The sequence below is a fragment of the Triticum aestivum genome, chromosome 5D (genome assembly GCF_018294505.1).
Source record: "Triticum aestivum cultivar Chinese Spring chromosome 5D, IWGSC CS RefSeq v2.1, whole genome shotgun sequence".
Taxonomy (NCBI): Eukaryota; Viridiplantae; Streptophyta; class Magnoliopsida; order Poales; family Poaceae; genus Triticum; species Triticum aestivum.
Genome location: NC_057808.1, coordinates 394,685,043 through 394,708,862, shown reverse-complemented (window position 1 = coordinate 394,708,862; position 23,820 = coordinate 394,685,043). Strand labels below are relative to the sequence as shown.

Genomic DNA, 23,820 nt, shown 5'->3' with positions numbered 1-23,820 from the left:
CAAGGGTCTTAGGAACCCAAATATACCATTCAATGTACTCATAAGGAGAACCAACAAATTTGGCATAAACATGCCCATCACTAGCACGACACAACACATAAGAAGGGTTAAAGTCGCCGGCTTTGTTGGAAGGGGTGGCATTGCCCTTTTTGACATCACCACCCTTCACATTGTTCTTCAGAAGCACCTTATCCCTCCTTCACAAAAGTTTGCTTGAGAGGAGGAGGTCATTTGGTCTTGTCATTCTTCTTCTTGTTCTTGGACTTGGGTGCGAACCCAACTCCCTCCTTGGCCACAACTTCCTTTTGATTGCTCAAAAGGTCATTGAGATTATTCTCACCTTGTATGCAAGACACAAGGCCTTTCTCAAGTTGCTCCTTCAACTTGGCATTCTCCTCCACAAGATGCACATGCTCACAACACGGGTTAGTAGCATTTGCATTATCAATTAAGACCATATGAGGAGAAGTGGCTTTCTCCTTGGTTAGCTTCACTTGGAGTTGATCATGAGACTCCTTGAGGCTAGCATGAGCACCCTTCAATACTTTGTGAGCCTTGTCAAGTATATCAAAGTCCTCTTTGAGTCTAGCATGGGAAACCCCAAGTTTAGCCTTCTCGGAATCGAGCACATGAGATACAACAGGAGCATGATCAAGATCTTTCTTTAATTTAGCATGGTCATCGTTGTGTGACTCCTCAAGAGCCAAATGATGAACACACTCTTCCTCAAGCGCATTAGAGAGATTTGATATCTCATCGGCATAGTCACGACTATGACCTTCCATCTTAGAGATGGTTTCTTCATGAGCCTCGATCATGTCATTGGCTTCACCAAGTTGTTCCAAGAGAGCAACGAAGTGCTTCTTGGATTTGCCCTTAAGATTACTCATAAAAGACTCAAATTCATTTACTTCCTCATTAGACCCCTCACTTTCATCAATGCAATCCGTCAAGGAAGGATTAGTAATGATCGTAGTTTTGATGTTGGGGGTTACCTTGTTGGTGTCTTTGGCCATGAGGCACTTGGTGGTGATGTTCTCGTTGGGAGAATCGAAGAGAGACACCCGTGGAGTTGTGGAAATGGCAACGGAGGCCATGGCCATGGCTTCACCATCATCATCATCATCCTCATTGTATTCTTCTTGAGCCACCATGATGCGGAGCATCCCATGATCATCCCCATGGACACTACCTCAACTATTCAAGCTCCAAGTGGACCCATGACAAGAGCAAGGGCTCGTGCTATTCAATCCGAGGTGACATCACTCCTACTTGAGTTTTCCTCTTCTTCAAGTGAGACATGGCTACTACCTAAGTCCGAGATGCTATGAGTGATCAGGTGCAACGCTCAAACCACGGAGCCGAGAGCTGAAGAAGAAGAGACAGGCGTCAACACTCTGGATAGCCCAGAACTTCCGGCCAGCGCTCGGAACTTCCGGCCCCCGGACCCTCCGGCCTACCCGGAGCTTCCGGCCTCCGACGCCCTCGACCAGGCCGGGCGTGCCAACTCTCTGGTTAGCCCGGAACCAGCCCGGAACCCGTCCCGGACCTTCCGGCCCCCGGAACCTCCGGCCAGCCCGAACCTTCCGGCCCCCGGACGCCAACCAAGCTCCACCCGTGCCAACTCTCTGGTTAGGCCGGACCCTCCCCGGAACCTCCGGCACCCGGAGCTTCCGGCCTCGCCCGGAACTTCGGCCCTGCCTGCGTGCAGTGACTTGGGCCGAGGCCCGTGTACCCTTTCGTCCCTTAGACTATATATACTCTTCTCCTACCTACGTTTTAGGGTTAGCAAAGGATTAGCTCATGTTTGTGTGAGAGCTTTGCTCATCCACTTAGTTACCTTCTCCTCGGAGATCGCGCCTCCTCGGAGAAGATCCTTCCAAGCGGATTCAAGACCCCCTCTTGGGTGGCCCCCATCAAGACCTCCTCACGGAGAAGAACCGGTTACCCTTTGTATCGTCCTTTGTTGACTTTGGATCGTGTATCTCCCTTTGTGTTTCGTGGATCTAGCACATGTGTGATCGAATCTTGTTGGTTTGAGTGATTCTCTCGTGTTTTCCCTCGTGTTTCCCCTTGTGTTCTTCGTGTTCCTCTTTGGGATCCGCTCCTTTTGTGAAAGATCGGGCCGCTAGGGTTCTACCCTACATCATCTTGGTATCATGAGCCACGTTGATCACGATTTCGGAGCCTCCCCGTTGTGTTTTCTAGCCTTATTTTCTTGATTTTCTTCCTAATTCAGAAATCCCCACAAAAATAGCCCTCCCAATTTTTTTTGTGATTTGTTGGTGTGATGAAATTTTGTTGGATTTGATCCGTGAATTTTGTGTGTGGCTCGTAGATCTAGCTTCCCCACCCTTCTTTTCCCCTAAATTTTTCTTTTGCCCTTCGGATTTGGGTTTTCCCCAAGTCTCTTTCCGCCCAAATCCACGTTCCCCAATTCTGTGTTCTTGGCTGATTCGCGACCACCGGAACTTCCGGTCCTGCCCGGACCTTCTAGCCATCCTGGAACTTCCGGACCCCGGACCTTCCAGCCATCCAGAACTTCTGGACCCCGGACCTTCCGTCTTGCCCGGAACTTCCGGCCTAGACAGAAAGTTCGCGCAGCTTCGACAACTCCGACCACGGTGCAGCGGCATCTTTGCCAACGTACTGAAGACCGTGCACTACGACACCGACTACAATCTCATCCTTTTTTACACCTTCAATCCTAAGCAAGGACGGTAATCTCGACGACATCTTTGTCTAATCCTTGCCATTACATTGATAACCACATAGCCCATCTTTGCGTACCTTACCTATCGAGACTAGCCTTTGAGTATTGCCAGCAACGTGACTTGTGCACATTAGTGATCATACTTCCCATAGCATATATACCATATTACCGTGGTGCATATCTTGGTATCATCTCTTGTGTCACAAAGTGGCCATCGCATATACTCAATTGCTATCTTGGTTCGTGAAGTTTTGCATGCGAAAAGAGCTCCAAAGAAAAGGGCCAAACAAGCTTTTAAGCAAAGAGGAAAGATAAGCAAAGAGCTTATAAGCAAGAACCATAGCATCAAACAACATTAAGATTGTCATACTCAATCATCTTGGATCATATCACCAAAACACCATACATATAGCATACTTGGGATAGAAGTCGTTGCATTTTTGCTTAGTAGGTTGTGCACAAGTTCGTATCCGCCTATTGTGCAATCGTGCTAGCGTGTCTCTAGTGTTGTGCAACAAGAGCATTTTCGTGGATTCCACATTTTGGCTCATCCTTGGTTACCCAACCCCACTTATCTACTTGCGTGTGTGTTTCCGTGTACTTTATCTTGCTTGGTCTACTTGTTGCATTTGCAAATTTGTGAATGTATTCCAACATTATTGAAGCTCACTTTCAATTGCATCAAATTTTGTGCCACCATCCTAACCGAGCTCCACCATAAGCTTTTACTTGTGTAGGTGTGAGAAACCGACAAGAATTGGTACCAATTGTGCTATTTCCTTGTTACACATCGGAGTGATCTTTGATCCATCTTCAACATCGGTCAAGGTACATTTGGTATTGGTTCTTCTCTTTCTCCCACTCACATATCTTTGTTTGGAATGATGGATGCCAAGTACCTCTACCAACCCACTCTTCGAGCAAGACGACGACATGTCATCCTACGTCAAAAAGATCCACCTCTTCGGTGCACAACGAGCCTTGCATGAAGAGCAACTAGCAATGAGCGACCGCATCGACAACCTCGCCACCGACATACGACAATCCGAGCAACGTACAAGAGACTACTTCAACACATCCATGAGTTCCCTCAAAGAAGATATCCGAACCATGATGGTCAACCGCTCTTCTACCACTTCGTCCTACTCAAGACGGAGCCGCTCGAGTCGACACTCCGACGACCCTCTCTCCGGTTCAAGTACACCAACATCAAACACTCTTCGTCGTGGCGCGCGTCAAGACCGTCAAGCAAACCGCAATCCTCTACAAGACAACAATGCTCAAGAGCAACTTCATGCACAAGAGCTTCGACAACATCAAGCCCAAGATGCATTCGCGCAAGCACAAGAACGGCAACGTCAAGAACAACAACTTCGTGAAGCTCAAGCACTTGAGGCGCAATGTGCCCTTCGAGATTCAAGTTGAGCCGTTGCCAACCGAGGGCGCCAAGCTCGTGAGCATCAAGAAGCTCTTGGTGATGAAGTCCAAGAAAGGCTCTATCAATCACGTGTGCATCGACAAGCTCCCCCACAAGCTCGACAACCTCCAACAGAAGCTCGCCAAGAACCTCAAGTTCGCCAAGAGCATGAAGACAATGGAAATCCTCCAAGACAAGAACAACATGAGGAAGACAACCCTCATCGCCAAGAGCAACATGAGATTGTCAATCATCAACGACATCAGCGGCATCACCCCCGACCCCAACACAATGAAGAGCAACGATATGGCAAGCTAAAGTTCACCATGCCCAAGTTTTCCGGAAGCAATGATCCTGAAGAGTATCTTTCATGGGCATTGAAGGTTGACAAAATCTTCCGCTTGCACAACTATGAAGAAGAGAAGAAGATCGTGATGGCATCCCTTGAGTTCCAAGGTTACGTCCTCATTTGGTGGGAACAAGTCCTTGATCGCCGAGAGGCAAGAGGTGAACCACCCATCACCACTTGGGCACAAATGAAGGATGTCATGAGAGCACGATTCGTGCCAAACTACTACAACCGCGACCTCTTCAAGAAAATCCAACTACTCAAGCAAGGAACCAAGAGCGTTGAAGAATACTATAAGGAAATGGAGATTGCCATGATACGAGCCAATGTCAAAGAAGATGATGAGCAAACTATGGCACGTTTCTTGAATGGACTCAATCATCCTATCAAGAAGATCGTCGACTTCCAACCGTACTCGAACCTCATCGAGCTAGTGCATCAAGCGACCAAAGCGGAACGTCAAGTGCAAGATGACTTCAAATACGCCAAGTTCTCTTCCAAGACATTCGGCTACAGCAATCAAGCTTCAACGACTCCAACAAGTTCTACTACATTCAAGCCATCTACAAGCAACGGCGACAAGTCAAGTTGTAAGAAAACTTTGACAAGCTCAAGTCGTCCTCCTACTACAAGCAACTTCAAGCCAAAAGCTTCATCATCATCGACCCCAACCGATGAGACCGTCAAGACAAGTTCCTTCAAATGCTTCACATGCGGCGGCCGAGGCCACAAGTCCTTTGAGTGCACAAACAAGTGCACCATGATCCTCAACGACGACGGAACATATGACTCAATGAGTGAAGGAGAAATGGAAGCCCTTGAGCAAGTGGCCATGCACCGACAAGTGAACAACGATGATGAAGATGACCAAATCTTTTGTGATGAAGATTCAAGCCCCGCTCTCGTTGTCTCCAAGGTCTTGACTCTTCAACATCAACAAGAAGAAGACCAAAGATGCCATATCTTCCACACAAAGGCCGGCATCAATGGAAGGTTCGTCAAGGTCATCATCGATGGAGGGAGTTGCCATAACTTAGCAAGTGAAGAACTATGCTCCAAGCTCCAATTGGTCAAGATGAAGCACCCGCACCCCTACAAGGTTCAATGGCTAAGCGACACCGGCACAATCCAAGTCGACCATAGGGTACAAGTCTCTTTCAAAATCGGAGCCTATGAAGACACTTTGGAGTGTGATGTCCTTCCGATGACCGTTTGCCACCTCCTTCTTGGACGGCCATGGCAATATGACCAAGATGTCATCCACAACGGACGCACAAACCACTATAGCTTCAAGATGAAAGGGGAGGAGTATGTGCTACGACCTATCTCTCCTAGTCAAGTGATAGCCGACAAGCAAGCCACCCACCGTGTAGAGAAGAGTGAGAAAGTGATCCACCAAAAAGTGAGCGAGAGCCACAAGCCAAACTTGAGCGCCTCTTCACCTAGAGAGAAAAATCTAGTCCTTTTTGCCACCAAAAGTGAGATGAGAGAAGTGTGTGAGAACCCATCAAGTGTTATGCACTTTGTCCTCGTGTGCAAGGATGGAGAACCAAAAACTAACACCTCTCACGATCTACCTTTAGTGTTTCAATCTCTTTTGCAGGAATTCCAAGATGTTTTCCCCGATGAGCTACCTCTGGGACTACCTCCTCTACGAGGCATTGAGCATCGAATCGCCTCATCCCCGGAGCACCTCTACCAAACAAAGCTCCATACCGCGTCAATCCCGAAGAAACTAAGGAGATCCAACGGCAAGTACAACAACTAATCGACAACGGTCATGTACGTGAAAGCTTAAGCCCTTGTGCCGTTCCCGTTATACTTGTTCCTAAGCAAGATGGAAGTTATCGCATGTGTTCCGATTGTAGACCCATCAACGCTATTACCATGCGTTATAGGCATCCCATTCCTCGCTTAGATGATATGCTTGATGAACTTAGAGGTGCCACCATTTTCTCAAAAATTGACCTTAAAAGTGGCTATTACCAAATCCGCATACAAGAAGGTGACGAATGGAAGTCCTCTTTCAAAACCAAATTTTGCTTGTACGAATGGTTGGTTATGCCTATGGGTTTATCGGAAGCTCCCGGTACTTTCATGCGTCTTATGCATTTCGTGCTTCGACCTTATATTGGAGTCTTTGTTGTCGTTTACTTTGATGACATTCTTGTTTTTAGCAAATCCATGAAAGAGCATCTAAAGCATGTTAGGGTTGTTTTGCAAACGCTTCGCAAGGAACATCTTTATGCCAACATGAAAAGGTGCACATTTGGAGTTGACAAGTTGGTTTTCTTGGGTTTCGTTGTCTCTTCCAAGGGTGTCCATGTTGATGACTCTAAAATTGAAGCTATTAAAACTTGGCCCCAACCAACCAATTTGCAACAAGTGCGTAGCTTTCTTGGCCTTGCGGGTTTTTATCATCGCTTTGTGAAAGATTTTAGCACTATTGCCGCCCCTTTGCATGCCTTGAGTAAGAAGAATGCTCCTTTCATTTGGGGATCTTTGCAATCCACCGCTTTTGATGAGCTCAAGTCATTGCTTAATCATGCTCCGATTCTTGCTTTGCCCAACTTTGACAAAACTTTTGAGGTTCATTGTGATGCAAGTGGTACCGGAATTGGCGGAGTTTTGATGCAAGAGAAACGAGCCATTGCATATTTTAGTGAAAAACTCTCCGATGCTCAACTTAACTATCCCATCTATGACAAAGAATTGTATGCCTTAGTGCGTGTGCTACATGTTTGGGAGCATTACCTTAGACCTCATGAGTTTGTCATCCATACCGATCATGAAACGCTTAAGTACTTAAAAGGTCAAACTAAGTTGAACAAGCGTCATGCCAAATGGAGTGAATTTATCGAATCTTTCCCCTATGTGATCAAGTACATTAAGGGTAAGGAAAATGTAGTTGCGGATGCACTTTCACGCATATGCACACTTGTCACTAAACTTGAGTTGAATGTTGTTGGCTTTGAGCACATCAAAGACTTGTATGCTAATGATCCATCTTTTGCTACACCTTATGCTAAATGTTTGACGCATACATCTTGGGAACGCTATTACATCAAGGATGATTATCTTATGAGAGCTAACAAACTTTGCATTCCCGAGTCTTCTCTTTGTTTGCTCCTTTTGCAAGAGGCTCATGGAGGCGGACTCATGGGACACTTTGGACGTGACAAGACATTCGCCACGCTCTCCAAGAACTACTTTTGGCCCAAGATGTTTCGCGATGTCAACCGCTTCACCAACCGATGCTCTACATGTCGCAAAGCTAAGTCTAAAGCTCAATCTCATGGCCTTTACATGCCTCTCTCAATTCCATATCAACCATGGGAAGACATTAGCATGGATTTTGTACTTGGTTTGCCTAGAACTAGAAATGGAAAGGATTCCATCTTTGTTGTTGTGGACCGATTCTCCAGAATGGCTCATTTCATTCCTTGCAACAAGATAGACGATGCTTCACATGTTGCAAATTTGTTTTGTAGGGAAATCTTGCGCCTTCATGGAGTGCCAAAGACGATTGTCTCGGACCGCGACGTCAAGTTCTTGAGTTACTTTTGGAAGACTTTATGCGCCAAGCTCGGAATCAAGCTACTATTCTCCACGGCATACCATCCACAAACCAATAGCCAAACGGAGGTGACGAACCGCACGCTATCCACTCTTCTCCGCGTGCTAATCAAGAAGAACATCAAGGAGTGGGAGGAGTGCCTACCCATCGCCGAGTACGCCTACAACCGTGCAAGACATTCGACTACCGGCAAGTCCCCTTTCGAGGTCGTCTACGGTTTCAACCCGTTGTCTCCATTGGACATTCTTCCTCTACCTCTACAAGAGCGCACCAACATGGACGCGAGTGCCCGAGTCAACCACCTCAAGAAGATGCATGAAGATACAAGGCACACCATCGAGCACCAAGTACAACGACTCGCGGCCAAGCTCAACGTCAACAAGCAACCCATGATCTTCAACATTGGCGATCTTGTGTGACTACACCTTCGCAAGGACCATTTCCCAAACGAACGCAAGTCCAAACTCCTACCTCCCGCCGATGGACCCTTCAAGGTGCTAGAATGCTAAAACAACAACGCTTACAAGATCGACCTCCCGCGCGACAAGTACAACGTGAGCGACATCTTCAACGTCAAGGATCTTTCGCCATACCATGGTGATGAGGATTTCGATCCGAGGTCGGATCTTTCCCAAGGGAGGGGAGATGATGCGGAGCATCCCATGATCATCCCCATGGACACTACCTCAACTATTCAAGCTCCAAGTGGACCCATGACAAGAGCAAGGGCTCGTGCTATTCAATCCGAGGTGACATCACTCCTACTTGAGTTTTCCTCTTCTTCAAGTGAGACATGGCTACTGCCTAAGTCCGAGATGCTATGTGTGATCAGGTGCAACGCTCAAACCACGGAGCCGAGAGCTGAAGAAGAAGAGACAGGCGTCAACACTCTGGACAGCCCGGAACTTCCGGCCAGCGCCTGGAACTTCCGGCCCCCGGACCCTCCGGCCGACCCGGAGCTTCCAGACTCTGACGCCCTCGACTAGGCCGGGCGTGCCAACTCTCTGGTTAGCCCGGAACCAGCCCGGAACCCGTCCCGGACCTTCCGGCCCCCGGAACCTCTGGCCAGCCCGGACCTTCCGGCCCCCGGACGCCAACCAAGCTCCACCCGTGCCAACTCTCTAGTTAGGCCGGACCCTCCCCGGAACTTCCGGCGCACGGAGCTTCCGGCCTCGCCCGGAACTTCCAGCCCTGCCTGCGTGCAGCGACTTGGGCCGAGGCCCGTGTACCCTTTCGTCCCTTAGACTATATATACTCTTCTCCTACCTACGTTTTAGGGTTAGCAAAGGATTAGCTCATGTTTGTGTGAGAGTTTGCTCATCCACTTGGTTACCTTCTCCTCGGAGATCGCACCTCCTCGGAGAAGATCCTTCCAAGAGGATTCAAGACCCCCTCTTGGGTGGCCCCCATCAAGACCTCCTCACGGAGAAGAACCGGTTACCCTTTGTATCATCCTTTGTTGACTTTGGATCATGTATCTCCCTTTGTGTTTCATGGATCTAGCACATGTGTGATCGAATCTTGTTGGTTTGAGTAATTCTCTTGTGTTTCCCCTCGTGTTCTTCGTGTTCCTCTTTGGGATCCGCTCCTTTCATGAAAGATCGGGCCGTTAGGGTTCTACCCTACATCACACCAACCCTTTGGTTGGAGTCTTCTTGGTGAAGTTGTTCTTGTTAGGGAAGGACTTGGCTTTGTCTTTTCGGATGAGCTTGCCACCATTGTCTTCCCTCTTCTCGTAAGGGCACTCCGCAACAAATGGCTCACATTGCCACAATTGTAACATGTTCTCACACGTTGCTTGCCATTGAAGCCACTTGAGTTGTTCTTGTTGAAATTTGGCCTTGAGTTCTTCTTGCTCCAAAATTGCCTTGAAGCAAGAGCCATGTGCTCATGATAATCATATTTCGTATCTTCGGGGTTGATCTCCTCATCTTCCTCATCTTCCTCTTCATCCTCTTCTTCTACACTAGCCCTGGCCTTCAAGGCAAGGTTGGGCTTCTTTGCTCTTTGAGAATGCAACACCGCATTGTCGACGGTCTTGTCCAAGATCCTCATTGCCACAAACTCATCCAACACTTCACTTGAGGACAAGGTGTGGAAATCCGGCCGTTGATGGATGACGGAGGACATGGCCTTGTGGTAAGGCATCATGGCCTTGAGGAATTTGCGCTTGATCCAATTATCATCCGTATCCTTGCTCCCATGATCTCGGAGAGAGACCGCGAGAGTGGTTAATCTCCGGTAAATCTCACGAGGTTCTTCATCTTCATTCATTACAAACTCATCGGCTTCATCTTGCACCACTTCATAGTTGGAGCGTTGAATGCTTGCGCTTCCCTTGTAAAGAGAAACACCATGGTGCCATGCTTCCTTGGCCACGGTGAATGGACGGAGATGTGCAATGTCTTCGGATGGAATTGCGTCTTGGATGATGAAGAGGGCATTCTCATTGAATTGATGATCCGCGGCTTCTCTCGGGGTAAAGTTGCTTGGGTCATGCGGATAGAAACCTTGCTCAATAATTCTCCATTAACATGGTTTAAGTGACGTTTAAAGCGATAGACCCAAGAGTCAAAATCCTCATTCTTCACAATCTTAGGAGGAGAACCCGCATGATTTAAATGCGTGGAGGGAACCGGTCCTCCATAAGTAAGAGGAGGTTCAACTTGGGCAAAGATGCTGCTACCATTTCTACCACTAGATAAAGGAACTTTATCACTAGAAGCTTCCCCTTATCGGAGTTGGCATCCGCCACCTTGTTAGTGGGAGCGGCCACTTCCAAGGGTGCGGTGGATAATTTAAGACCATCAAGGAACTCTTTGAACATGCCTTTGACCTCGGTCGTCATGGAGGTTTTCAATGTGTCCAAAGCCACATTGAATTCCTCACGTGAGACCGGGGATCCCCCATCGGTCGTAGACGAAGAAGGATTCACACCAGGGTGCTCCTCCTCACCGTCTATGGTGTCAACCATACTCTTAGGACGGTAAAGTCCTTAATTAAGAGACAAGGCTCTGATACCAATTGAAAGGATCGATATAGTTGACTAGATGGGGGGTGAATAGGCAACTAACAATTTTTAGCTTTTCTTTACCAAATTAAACTTTGCATCAAAGTAAGTTGTCTAGATATGCAACTAGGTGAGCAACCTATATGATGCAACAACAATAAGCACACAAGCAAGCAAAGGATATAACACAATATAGCTTGCACAAGTAAAGGTGGGAGATAACCAAAAGCGGAACCGATGGAGACGAGGATGTGTTACCGAAGTTCCTTCCCTTTGAGGGGAAGTACGTCTCCGTTGGAGCGGTGTGGAGGCACAATGCTCCCCAAGAAGCCACTAGGGCCACCGTATTCTCCTCACGCCCTCACACAATGCGAGATGCCGTGATTCCACTATTGGTGCCCTTGGAGGCGGCGACAGAACCTTTACAAACAAGGTTGGGGCAATCTCCACAACTTAATTGGAGGCTCCCAACGACACCACGAAGCTTCACCACAATAGACTATGGCTCCGCGGTGACCTCAACCGTCTAGGGTGCTCAAACACCCAAGAGTAACAAGATCCGCAAGGGATTAGTGGGGGAATCAAATTTCTCTTGGTGGAAGTGTAGATCGGGGCCTTCTCAACCAATCCTTAGAGAATCAACAAGTTTGATTGGCTAGGGAGAGAGATCAGGCGAAAATGGAGCTTAGAGCATCAATGGAGCTTGGAGGTGGAAGAGGTAGTCAACTCGGATAAGAAGACTTCCCTTATATAGTGAAATCATAAATCCAACCGTTATCCACCAACTCAGCCCGCGAAGAGCGGTACTACCGCACCAGACATGCGGTACTACCGCAAGGCCCTGCGGTACTACCGCTGGCAAGGCAGGGGCTAGACCAGACCTATACCGCAGAGGCAGAAAGCGGTAGAACCGCTGGCGCGGTACTGCGGCGCCCCCTTGCGGTACTACCGCAAGGCAGGAATAGTCTAGGCTGAGAAGGCACGGACATATAAAAATACATCCGTGACTACTTCCACTGAGTTTTGATCTATGCAAAAATCTGACACTGTACTACCGCAAGACCGGAGCGGTACTACCATGTAGGGCGCGGATGTAAAAAAATTACATCCGCCCCTACTTCCGCTCATGCTGCTGTGCCTGGCCAGAGCTCACGGTACTACCGCGCCCATGGAGCGGTACTACCGCGTAGGGCGCGGATGTAAAAAATTATATCCGCCCCTACTACCGCTCGAGCAGCTGCGCCTGGCCTGAGGCCAAGGTACTACTGCTCACAAGGAGCGGTACGTACTACCGTGAGCACCTACTGTACTACCGTGCTGGAGGCCGATACTACCGCAAGGGCCTGCGGTAGTACAGCTCTGGAGAGCAATACTACCGCCTGCCTCAGTTCAGCAACATTAGGAGTCCTTCATTTTGCAGAGACACGGAGAGACGAAGGATGCTCCAAAGAGCTAAAGGAAAGGTGGTGCAAAAAGGGACAAACGTGTATGTGTTGATTCCACCCAAACCTTTCCAACGCGGACCCCCTCTTAATAGTACGACTTTCCTATGACTCAAATCCACCGAAAAGAAACGAACAGAACGCCGTCTTCAATAGTCTTCGAGGGGCACTAAATCGTCTTGTGTTTAGACATGATATATCTGAAATGCTCAATGCACATGATTAGTCCGCAAAAGCATTGTCATCAATCACGAAAACTACTAAGGGATAAATATGCCCTTACATCCTAAAGCATCTTCAAGGGCAAAAACATAAATATACTATATTTGTCCGACGGTTGGTCACTATACCTGGGCATAACTTGGGTCGGAACTAGCAAATCCTGAAGCAGGAAACCTAGGCTCGGGCAGCGGGCCTAGTGTCTAGGCCCAAGCCAGGCCCATCCATCAACAAACCCGTTGGGCCTCGGACTGGGCCTCTTCCTTAAATTGCAAAAATGACAAGCCTGAGCCCGCCCCGGCCCGGCCATCAAGCTCAAAAACTAGGCCCAGGGTTGGCCCATGGGCAAGGGCAGGTCGGGCCGGGTTAGGCTTTTTCGGGCCGGATGGCCAGGTATAACGGTCACCTAATAGCCACATTCAAATAATCTTTATTTGTTCACTCCTTTCTTTTCTAACATTTTTCCTCCGGGACATTGAAATAATTTAAAGATAAATATGACAGCACAATATTAATTCAAATATAAACATTATAATCCAAAATAAATTTCTCAAATTACATGGTTCATAAATTCAATTTACTCGGCCACATGCTCTAATTGTTTGAAGAACACAGACATGCTTCACTAGATCATTTAGTAGTTGTGTGTGAGTTCCTTGATTATGAATCTAATGATGCATCTCCATAATTTTCAAACTAAACCACGACTTGTTATGGGAGGGAATGTATCTGGTGCACCCGCCCTTATGGTGCTATCGATGCACTGGATGACGTAGATCTCAAAATGTTTGAAAAGATCTAGAAAAAAATATAGCACATAGAACTTATATTATAGTTTCGAATTTTTCATTTCTGCTTTTTGAAGTATGTTTTGAATTTTGATTTGAAATTATTTGACAACATACATTAATATTGTGTGGATGTGCTAATTTTCTTTCAAAATTTTCTGTACATTTTTAAATGTGCTACAGGAGTTCGATCCACCAGTTGCACCACAAGCACCACTGCACCAGATATTCTCCCTAATAGGAGGTTGGCAATTCACCCATGACCTTGTTTCTTTGTTTTTTAATGTTTTTTTATTTCTTTTTTCTTTTTACTTTTGAATAATTCCAAATATTCTAAATAAATATATTACAAAAAATGTTAACCAAGCATTTGAAAAATGCTAACTGTGTATAGAGAAACTTTTTATGAAAAAAAGTTGATCGTGTATTTTAAAAATGTTAATCGAGCATTCAAGTATTTTAAAAAAAGTAATCAAGCGTTTCAAAAATGTTAAATGTGTATAGGAAATTTTTTGACCATGTATTCAAAAAATGTTTAACATGTATTTGAAAATGGTTAATCTTTATTTTTTTAAGAAACACCTGTAACTTTATTCATACTCATAAGGATTACAGGTACACTGATTTTGACCTAAGATCCAAAAAAATACAAAGTAACTCCTATGACTAAGGATTATAATGAAATCTCTTGAAAACACCTTCTTCACGGTATCAATCTCTGCTTTAAGAAATACTCCAAAGACTTCGGTAAAGAGGCTGCAATTAGACTAGAGCAACGACGTTGTCACTCTTTCACCCCGCACCAACATTACCAATAATAATTTTTGAAAGAACCTTGAGTCGCCCATCCAAAAAGCGTACTTGGGCCGGGGTTGATCCCCTAAAGTGTAGGTCATCGAGTCACTTTATCTTATCATGGTGTCGATGAAAGATTTCATCTTCACAAAGAATCAGACCAACAAAAAACTTGACACAGCAACACAGACTAATCAGATCTGAATAATAGGATCTGCAAGGACAAAAAACTCTCAACCTCATGACATCGTCAAAAGAACGAGAGGAAAGTTATTCTCACAAAACTATAATGATCACTAGACGTTGAAGAAGAATATAGAGGTATTGAAGATCCGAGGTCCCCCCACCTCTCAGTGCCAAGATGGCACCAGAGGTGAGGGGACCTAAATTTCTCAGATGTCGACGGCGACTGCGGCACCAAAAAGTGAAAAATGTTGATCAAGCATTTAAAAAATGTTATATGTGTATAGGAAAATGTTCACCATGTATTCAAACCAATTTGATCTTATATTGTATGAAAATGTTAAACTTGAATTTAAAAAAAATAATCAAGCATTTAGAAAATATTAAATGTATAAATAATTTTTTTATTAAAAATTGTTAATCTTGCATTTGAAAAAATGTTAATCAATCATTCGGAAGATGTTGAATGTATATAGAAAAAATGTTAACCATATATTAAGAAAATTTAATGTTATGTTTAAAAAATATTAATAAAGAATTTGGAAATGTTTAGAATGTGTAAATAAAAAATGTTGACCATGTATCCAAAAACTTTTAATATTTTATTTGAAAAATGTTAGGCAAGCATTTGCAAAATGTTAAATATGTGTATAGAGAAAATGTTGACCATGTACTCAAGAAATATTATAATTATATTTACAAAATGTAAAACGTGTATTAGAAAAATATTCTAAACATATAAAAAATGTAGAATGAAAACCAAAGAAACAAATAAAAAGTAAAAATGAAAACCCAAAAAGAAAGAAGAGAAACCAAATAAAAAAAAGAAAACCAAAAAAATAAGTGCAAATAAAATGGAATAAATGAAAACCGAGAAAGCAACAAAGGAAAACAAAGAAAGCCGATGAAAAATGATAAGGAAAGAAACAAAATAACAAAAATCGAGGAAAAATAAAAATACAATGAAAATCATGAACGATATAAAGAAGCGCTCGTCAACTAGTTACTCCTAGTAAATGCGCACTGTCTTCTCTAACAAAAAGAGGTCTGGGCTTGACTCTATGGGCTGCTTAGCCATGGTAGAGATAGGCTCGCTACACACACGTTCGGGCCATCAAGCGATAATCTCGTAATTCTAAAAAAAAAATCAAGCGATAATCTCGTCGCGTCGTTCGTACGCAGTCAAAAACGTTCCTAACGCGACCGGACGCATCCGCAAACCCCCTTTTCCCCTTAAAGGAAAAAAAGGCCTCCGCAAACCCTAACCTCACGGGCGGCGGCGGCGGCGGCAGAGATGGACCCCGACTCAGTGGCGAAGGCGTTCGTCGAGCACTACTACCGCACGTTCGACACCAACCGGGCGGCGCTGGTGGGGCTGTACCAGGAGGGCTCCATGCTCTCCTTCGAGGGCGAGAAGTTCCAGGGAGCCGCCGCCATCGCCACCAAGCTCACCTCCCTCCCCTTCACCAAGTGCGCCCACACCGTCGTCACTGTCGACTGCCAGCCCGCCGGCCCCACGGGCGGCATGCTCGTCTTCGTCTCCGGATCCCTCCAAGTCGACGGCGAGCACCACATCAAGTTCTCCCAGGTACGGCCCCGTTGCTTTGGCCCGATCTAACGATTCCTGCTCCCTCCAAATGTTCGGATTGAAGCGTGGCATCGTTACTGGATCGGACGCCTCGCTGCATACTTTTGCGCTTAGACCTCCGTTCTGAAATGGTCCACGATGCTTGCTTGCGGATGCTGCGGATGCTGTGAATGAATTGCTAGATTTCCATCAGGCATGTTATGTGAATATGTGGGTTAGAACTGGCTCGTGAGTGCTGTAGATTTGTTTGATTTGGTCTCTGGTTAATGTCTATTGCCCTGTAGATTGAAATGCTATGAGCTTACTCTCAGGATCTAGTGTCACCCTGCGATTGTAATGTCTTGGGATCTTATATTTGTCAGGAGCTTAGTTTGATTTTACGTTCTTTACAAAGTCTGTACGATTCTTAATGTGGTCTGCACCATTACTAGTAGTACTTCTTCCTGCGGCAACAGGTTTCTTCAGTGTTACCGCTTACCCTTCATTTATGCCTTTTGTGTATGCTCGCCCCTGATCTCTTTGTGGAGGGATTGGGATATGTGTAATTTATCTTTAGTATTCAGTGACAGTGCAGGTTTACTTTCAGCCGAACAAATAAAATCAGGTGTTTTCTTTGTTTAGGAGGACACACATGTCTATTTTGCATGTTTGTTCTTCTGACTGCTGTAGAATCATATCATGAAATTTCATAAAGTTCTATACTAATGTTTCTGTATTTTCCATTTTTCCTACTTAAACTATTAGCTGATCCCTGCACTATACCTTGTCAGTGTTCTTGCACAGAACTGCAGCTACTATTTACTCCTTGTCGTGCAAACTGTACCTATGTTATATCTTATCATTTATGGACACAAAATAGGATGTTCTCTCTAGTACATGCATTATGATTAAATGAATTAGATCAAATTCTGATCATTGACATTGCCACAATGTTTGGAGTTCGAGCTAAATATTCCTAGATCACCTCCAATATCTCATCTTTTGTATGTTATTTCTGTGAAAATACTGCACATGCTACTGCATGTATGCTTTCATATCTGACAATGTGCTTGCATTGTTGGATTTGTGTCTCTGGCAGATGTTTTGTATTTTACCATGATCCGTGGAATTTATGGGTGTGCCTTCAAAGATGATTGATATGAATTCCTATATCATGCTAACTTTTTTTCTTCATGTATTTTTTTGTTGATATGTGACTGTTTGGGCGTGCGTGTCCAAATTTGTTGGAAAGGTTATGTTTGACATGCCCATTGGGCTCCTGCTTTTTGCTTGCTAACATGACAACCCGCTGTTTGCTGCAGATGTTCCACTTGATGCCAATCGGACCAGGGAACTTCTATGTGCACAACGACATGTTCCGCCTGAACTACGGCTAAGAATCTTACCAAAGGTCGTGCTTCCCCATGGAAGACAGAATGTTCTGCAAAACAAACAATTCGGTTGTGGTTTTTGTGTTTGATGGTGAAAAACTTTGTGGTGCTTTCATGCCAACAGCTTATGAAATCCACTGAGGATGAAACATAACAAAACACCCTGTACTATGGGTCTGCGTCTGAAATTGTATCGTGGTTATTCTTGTATCAATGTTATGTGGAGGTCATGGGAAAAACTTAGCAGTTCAGTTCTTGTGTGCGCTCCTCACTTCTGCAGTAACCATTTTATCTTTGTTGTCTGATTCTGTGTTTGATCTTCTCTTGGTTTCTGTGCTCCTCCCTGATGCTGACGGTCATACGTGAGAAAGGAGCCCAGTTGCTTGCCGTTGCGGAAGAGCTGGCTGAACTTTGCTTCTGAGGGTGCTCTCCTCTTGCTTTCACGGCCCCTACATTCGACCTGACCTCACAACCTTTCAATTCGTTGGGCCTCAGGGTGCCCATTTTAGAGCTCAAGTCAGGGTCCAGTATCTGCAGTTACATGTAGCAATCTCATAGCTCTTCTGGGTCCAGGAGAAGAGGCACTTTCGTGAAGGCCCCTTGTTAAGCCTTGCTAGCTCAGGCTAGGACAAGGACAGGTCAAGTTCAAGAAGAGGAGACAGATGGTAGTGCAAATCAAAAGCCAGACGCCACTACAACCGGATTGGACAAACCATAGGGTCTTCTCACTATACAGGAAGGAAAAACCTATGATCAAAATCATACAAGTCAAATTTCAAGTACAGGAAACATTGCTAACCTTCTACTCCATTGATCAGAGTATGCATATTGCAGTTTACTCCTTTCAAACAAAAGCAGGAGAATGTCAAAGGAGTATTACCGTTGGAACTCGGTCACCCTTCTCATTCTTGAAAATGAAAAGTTCATTTATGGTCAACATCGTACAAGTTTCAAGTTTACATGGCATTACAAGCATTCCACCGTCGAAAGAAACTATCCAATTTGCGGCCATTCCTCACAAACAGATACAAACTTATCCGGAAACACGGAATTTCCTGTCATTCTGGGAAGAAACAGAGGCTCTTCCATTTCTCAAACAATCATAAGCCTCGCGTAACAATTACACCAGAGCATTCTTCCCATATGTACAAAGTTTGCTGTCAAGATGTATCCTCCTAGTTATAAGTATACAACCATTTAGACTTGTTGCATTTGTTACATGGTAAAAGTTGCCCAGGAAGGAAAATACTGCTGCCCAAACTCGTGTGCTTCTTCTGTACATCGCTGCTCCGCATTCGACTTCACGTCTACATGAATGGAGGCTTGGGGAATATATGCCCTGTGACAATGAAAAGGGCAAGTTATATACTGTTGTATTGGATAGTTGAGCAAGCAATAGATTGGCAAAAAGTCTTGGCAGCAAGATAGTGACATATGGCACAGCACTATTTTAGTAGCAATGAAGGATATGGAAAGGAATTACATTGATATCATCATATTGTAACATTGGATCTTGAGGGTACACTTAAATCTATGAGCATTATTTATTACAGGAATATTACGGTAGAGATTCTGGCGTGTGAATCAAAATGATCAAGAGCAAATCGTGGTTGGTGGGGCAACCAAGGTTCACCTTGAGCACAATTGCTCACTAGGTAGACAGTCTCTAATCAAAATACTAAAAACTGTCTATTTCGAAAGTCTGCCCTTATTGGAAATGCAAGGGTGACAGCGACATGTTAAAATAATAAAGGTTAAGTTCCAAAATTTTCTTCTCTTGTTTTTTTCGTTCAAGAGACCAGGACATATTGTTTTCCGGCAAGATTTTCGATCCTTACGTATTCTTGTTATGAAGTTTATATCCTAAGAACCCTACCCATGTCCTGTCAACATTAGCCAAGATATAAAGTTTCTTTTTCTTGTCTCCTGCTTAACAAGCACCAAAGCGCATAGGCAATCAAATCCCACCTTCACTTTTACATATACATTTTGACTTTATATGTTTACCTACTGCTCCTTTCCCATCTTTGATTTCATACGGTCATCAAGGCAGCTATACTATTCCCCCTCGTTTAACTCATCAAGCAGCAACACCAGGGAGTCTTTCTTGATCTAAATTACAGAAAAACATTATCCAGGCAATAAACACGCAGTGGCATGCACCAGCAGTCACTGGTTTGCTTGCTTTTCCTTTCCCCTTCTCTAGGAGATGGGGCAGGGATGGCGGGTGCTTCAATCCTAAGTTAATCTCAATTGCCCAGGGAGAGAGGAAAAGCTTTTTGTGAAATCATAATTTCTGCATCATCAACGCGCATATACGATGCCCTCATGAAGAGAATTGGTAGACCAATCCTAAAGTTTCAGTTTGATCCGCACGAGGAGCTTCATAATTATAATCATTTAGAACAATTTAAACGGGGCCATAGATGCTTCAAATTTGGGCAGAACTTAAGCGAAGGCGGCCAATTCGGCGCGTTGTAACCCCGATCGAGCCCAGAAACAGCACCAATCCTCGTGTCTGTTCCCAATTACGCTAACATTTACACGAAATCGAATCGCGATATCGAACAACCCAGAGCGCAGGAAAGACAAGCCGTCCCCTCGGGGATGACGCGGAAGAAAGGGGATCACGTACATGTGGAGGCGTCCTTATGGGGCGAGGAGGAGGAGCATGCGGCGGGCCAGCAGAGGATGGCCCTCCAGATCCCGGAGAGGTTGGTGAGGAAGCCGACGAAGAGGAAGACGCAGGCGAGGCCGACGACCCAGGGCATGAGGAAGAAGCCGAGCATGAAGGTGACGGAGCCGCAGAGCATGAGCGCCATGGAGGCGCCCAGCATCATGGACGCCACCCCGGCCGCCGTCACCTGCCGCGGCTCCTCCCCCGGCCCGAGCGGCGACCGGAGGATGGTGAGCAGCAGCGCGCCCAGCTCGTAGAGCAGGCGCGACTGGTGCGCCTCCGCCGCCGCAGCCGCCGTCCTCATGCTTCCTCCGCCGCCGCCGCGCGGGAGCCCGGGGCCTCGAATCGTCGGAGGAGGGGGGCGGGACGAGGCGGAACAGCGGGGTTTGCGCTGGTGTTCGGGGTCGGGGGGTGCGTTGCGTTGTGGGGTGGGTTTGGTTTGCGCTCGCTTTCGTTGCTGCGGATGCGGAAAGGGAAAAGGAGCGTGGGCGACGGTGAAATAGAGGGGGGTTGGGGACGGGACGGGATGGGTCTGCCTGCCACCGTCTCTCCCGCGAGAGGATAATGGTGGAGGCCGAATGAATAAAAATGAATGAATGCTCGTGCAGTCGTGCTGACCAACAGAATACAGAATACGCTGCTACACTAGTCTATTCTTTACGTTATCGTGTTGGTTAATTGTTCCCGTTATACGACGTGGATAACTGTGCGGCCAGACTTGATAGGCTGCTAGGCTGGCCGTTGTTCATCGTCACAAGCCAAGGGCGCCCGCCATGGGTACGTACGCCAAGGGTACGTGCCAAACTCTTTTTTTTTAACATCAGTATACAGACACAAGCTATATATATATATATATATATATATATATATATATATATATATATATATATATATATATGCGCATACCTATAAACGCACACATGCACATCTTAAAAAAATCAAAACAAGATTATAAAGATGGTTCGTTTCGATGTGGACAAAATAAGGTTATGAAAAATAGAAGCAGCAACTCGATAAGAGCATCTACAGCGGGCGCCCCAAAGCTGCCTTAAACGCCCGGGCGGGCCGTCCGGTCACTAACCGGTCATAAAATTTTGACCTAGCCGAACACCTCAAATATGCCTCAAACGCCCGGGCTGATCAGCACCCCTCATATCTAGCCCAAATATGGTGGCCCGGACGCGTCGGCCTGGCCTGCTATGGCCCACAATGACCCCACTCTAGCCCCCACAAATATATGACGACCGACGAGCAAACCCTAGTCAAACTCAGTCTGTACTCACTCGACCTCTCCACTTCTCCCCCAAATCCACTTCGTCTTCCCCCGCACGCCATGTCCGACAGTGAATCCGACCTATCGCAGGAGGAGCTAGCGCTCTGCATTGCCCTCCGCCGGTCGCTGCTGGATCGGGGCGGCATCTCCTCTTCCGGGGCATCAACGACTGGCCGGGTGGGCAGCAGCAGCAGCAGTTCGGCGGCGCTCCGCACTCGTCCGACGCGGTCCCTGCCGACCCCTGTCAGGAGGCACCCAGCACCGCCCGCTCCTGCCCCTCCGAGGCGGCACCGGGTGCTGTTGCTGGCGGAACTGCAGCCGGAGTCTATGGGCCGCGCGTATCGCCTTGCAAAGAAGCGGGTGGTGGAGGCGGCTAACAGCCGCGGATGGATCGAGCAGATCCGCGCCACAGCCAGTTCCCTCAGCCAGCGACGATGACGAGGACCTCCGCACCTCCATCCGCCGCTCGTACACATCCGCGGAGACGGAAGCCCGTCGTCGTCGCCGCAAAGATGCGAAGGCGCTCCGCGTGGCGCGGGAGGAGTAGGAGTGGTTGGTGAGGCAGCGGGCGACGGCGATGGAGAGAGCCCCCACGACTCTGGGAGGAGTAGACACGCGAAGCCCGTTGCATGGCGGGCATCATCATCTCCTCCTCCTCCTCCTCCGTTTCAGACAGCGACGACGATGACGACGCGCTCGGAGCCGCTGACGCCTACGCCGAGACCCCAAGGGGAAGCGTCCGGCATGGAGGAAGTGGTGAAATCCCCTCCCCTCCCGGTTTTAGTTGATTTTTAGTACTGTTAGTAATGAACTCGGGCGACATCTTATGTATCAGAGTATCAGACTATGTTATGTATGCCCGATTGCTATGTTTTATGTTGAAGTACGTAGAAACTCTGTCTGCATGGTTTTGTATGGATTTGGGGTAGGACATATGAGGGATGCGGTTGTAGAACAGGAGAAATGAGGTCCACCCGGTCACCTTCAGTGGACGCGCTCGGGCACGTCCACAGTCGTATAGTGGGGGCAAATTAGATGACCGCAGCTGTAGATGATCTAACTTGTGATGTTGGATTCGACATGAGGTGGCCCCGGCGGGCAACGGGAGATACCAAGTCGGTCTAGACCGAATGTCAAATACTCCCTCTGTCCTATGTTATATAAGAGCATCTACAGCCGGACCTCGCAAACCCACATCATACGCCCGGGCGGGCCGCCCGGTCACGTTTTTTCGACCCAGACGGACGCCTCAAACGGGTCTCAAACGCCTGGGCTGACCGGCACCCCCATATCCATCCCAAATATGGGGCGGATACGGGGGCGCTCGGGCACGCCCGCCACGTCGGACCCGACCCATGCTTGCCCACCCGACCCCACTTATATTTGTCCCCATCCGCTCGCCGGAGCAAACCCTAGCCACTTCACTCCACTCCCCTCGTCTCCCCTCCGCCACCCGAGCTCACCTTCGTCGGATTCCGGCCTTCTCTGCCATGGCAGACAGCGGATCGAACTCAACCAGTCTGGATCCATCGACTGGGGTGTCATCCCGTGTGGGTTGGAGGAGGCAATGGCAGTCCGCATTGCACTCCGCCGCTCCCGGGAGGACAGCGCCCGACCGAGGACGGATCTGACGCCACGACGCCCTAGTGTTGGCTCACCGGGCGCTCGGTCCTCTGGTGCTGGATCCTCGCGGTCCCGACAGGGAACACCCTTCTTCCCCATTACCGGTCGGACAGACTATGAGTCCCACCGGGAACGGGCGGCCCGCCGTGGGAAGGAGAGGATAAGGGCCGCCGAGGCCCGTATTGCGGCGGAAATGGCGGCGGCGGAGGCGGCTCACGGGCGACCGCAGAGGAGGAAGCCATCCGTGCTCGCATTGTGAAGAAACGGCAGCGAAAGAACACACGCACCCTCGCCCGAGAGCAGAATCGGGCAGTCCGTGCCATGGCCGGACTGCTGCCGAAGGAGGACATCGGCGGCGAGGACAGCTCCGGTGCAAGCAGATCCGACTCGATCCGTACTGCGTCTTCGACCAGTACTTCTGCGAGAAGGACGACAAGGACGCTGGGAAGGGCAAGGGCAGCCGTGGATGAACTCCACCATAGCCAAACATGCCAAATTTTAGTAGTCCAATGGCATGTTAGTGTAGTGTGATGGGGTAGCCGGACGATGCGTGTGCGTTGACGTAGTTACATGAGTTTATATGAATTTGAGATGGTGTTTGAGGGGCCGGATTTGCCAAGTCCGGGTGTAGATGCTCTAAGATCGTTTTGCAACGCGACCATGTGCTTGGTTCTTCGATGCCTTCGATATCATATCAGTGATTCCGTTTCAAAAATAATATGATTCCGTTTAAAAAAAAAGATATCATATCAGTGACGGGCGAATGACGACCGGAGACGATGCAGAATGCCCTCTC

The 23,820-nt window shown here is 47.2% G+C and overlaps 2 protein-coding genes across 2 annotated transcripts; one reads left to right on the top strand and one right to left on the bottom strand.

The window, feature by feature from the left end:
- Positions 1–15,702: 15,702 nt before the first annotated feature.
- On the top strand, positions 15,703–17,702 carry LOC123122071 (nuclear transport factor 2). The gene is made up of 2 exons (XM_044542206.1): positions 15,703–16,081; positions 17,383–17,702. Exons 1-2 carry the CDS (start codon positions 15,788–15,790, stop codon positions 17,455–17,457), a joined length of 369 nt encoding a protein of 122 aa, XP_044398141.1. The 5' UTR covers positions 15,703–15,787; the 3' UTR covers positions 17,458–17,702.
- Positions 17,703–18,356: 654 nt separating this feature from the next.
- On the bottom strand, positions 18,357–20,633 carry LOC123122070 (uncharacterized). Its single transcript, XM_044542205.1, has 2 exons — positions 20,087–20,633; positions 18,357–18,790 (listed from the first exon to the last, which is right to left on the bottom strand). Exons 1-2 carry the CDS (start codon positions 20,430–20,432, stop codon positions 18,759–18,761), a joined length of 378 nt encoding a protein of 125 aa, XP_044398140.1. The 5' UTR covers positions 20,433–20,633; the 3' UTR covers positions 18,357–18,758.
- Between the last annotated feature and the right edge of the window lie 3,187 nt (positions 20,634–23,820).

Bases quoted from the DNA above. Each gene is read 5' to 3' on its own strand.
- LOC123122071 (XM_044542206.1), top strand. From the start codon at position 15,788: ATGGACCCCGACTCAGTGGCGAAGGCGTTCGTCGAGCACTACTACCGC. The intron at 16,082-17,382 runs GTACGGCCCCGT...TGTTTGCTGCAG, and splicing joins ACCACATCAAGTTCTCCCAG to ATGTTCCACTTGATGCCAAT.
- LOC123122070 (XM_044542205.1), bottom strand. From the start codon at position 20,432: ATGAGGACGGCGGCTGCGGCGGCGGAGGCGCACCAGTCGCGCCTGCTC. The intron at 18,791-20,086 runs GTACGTGATCCC...TCATTGTCACAG, and splicing joins CCATAAGGACGCCTCCACAT to GGCATATATTCCCCAAGCCT.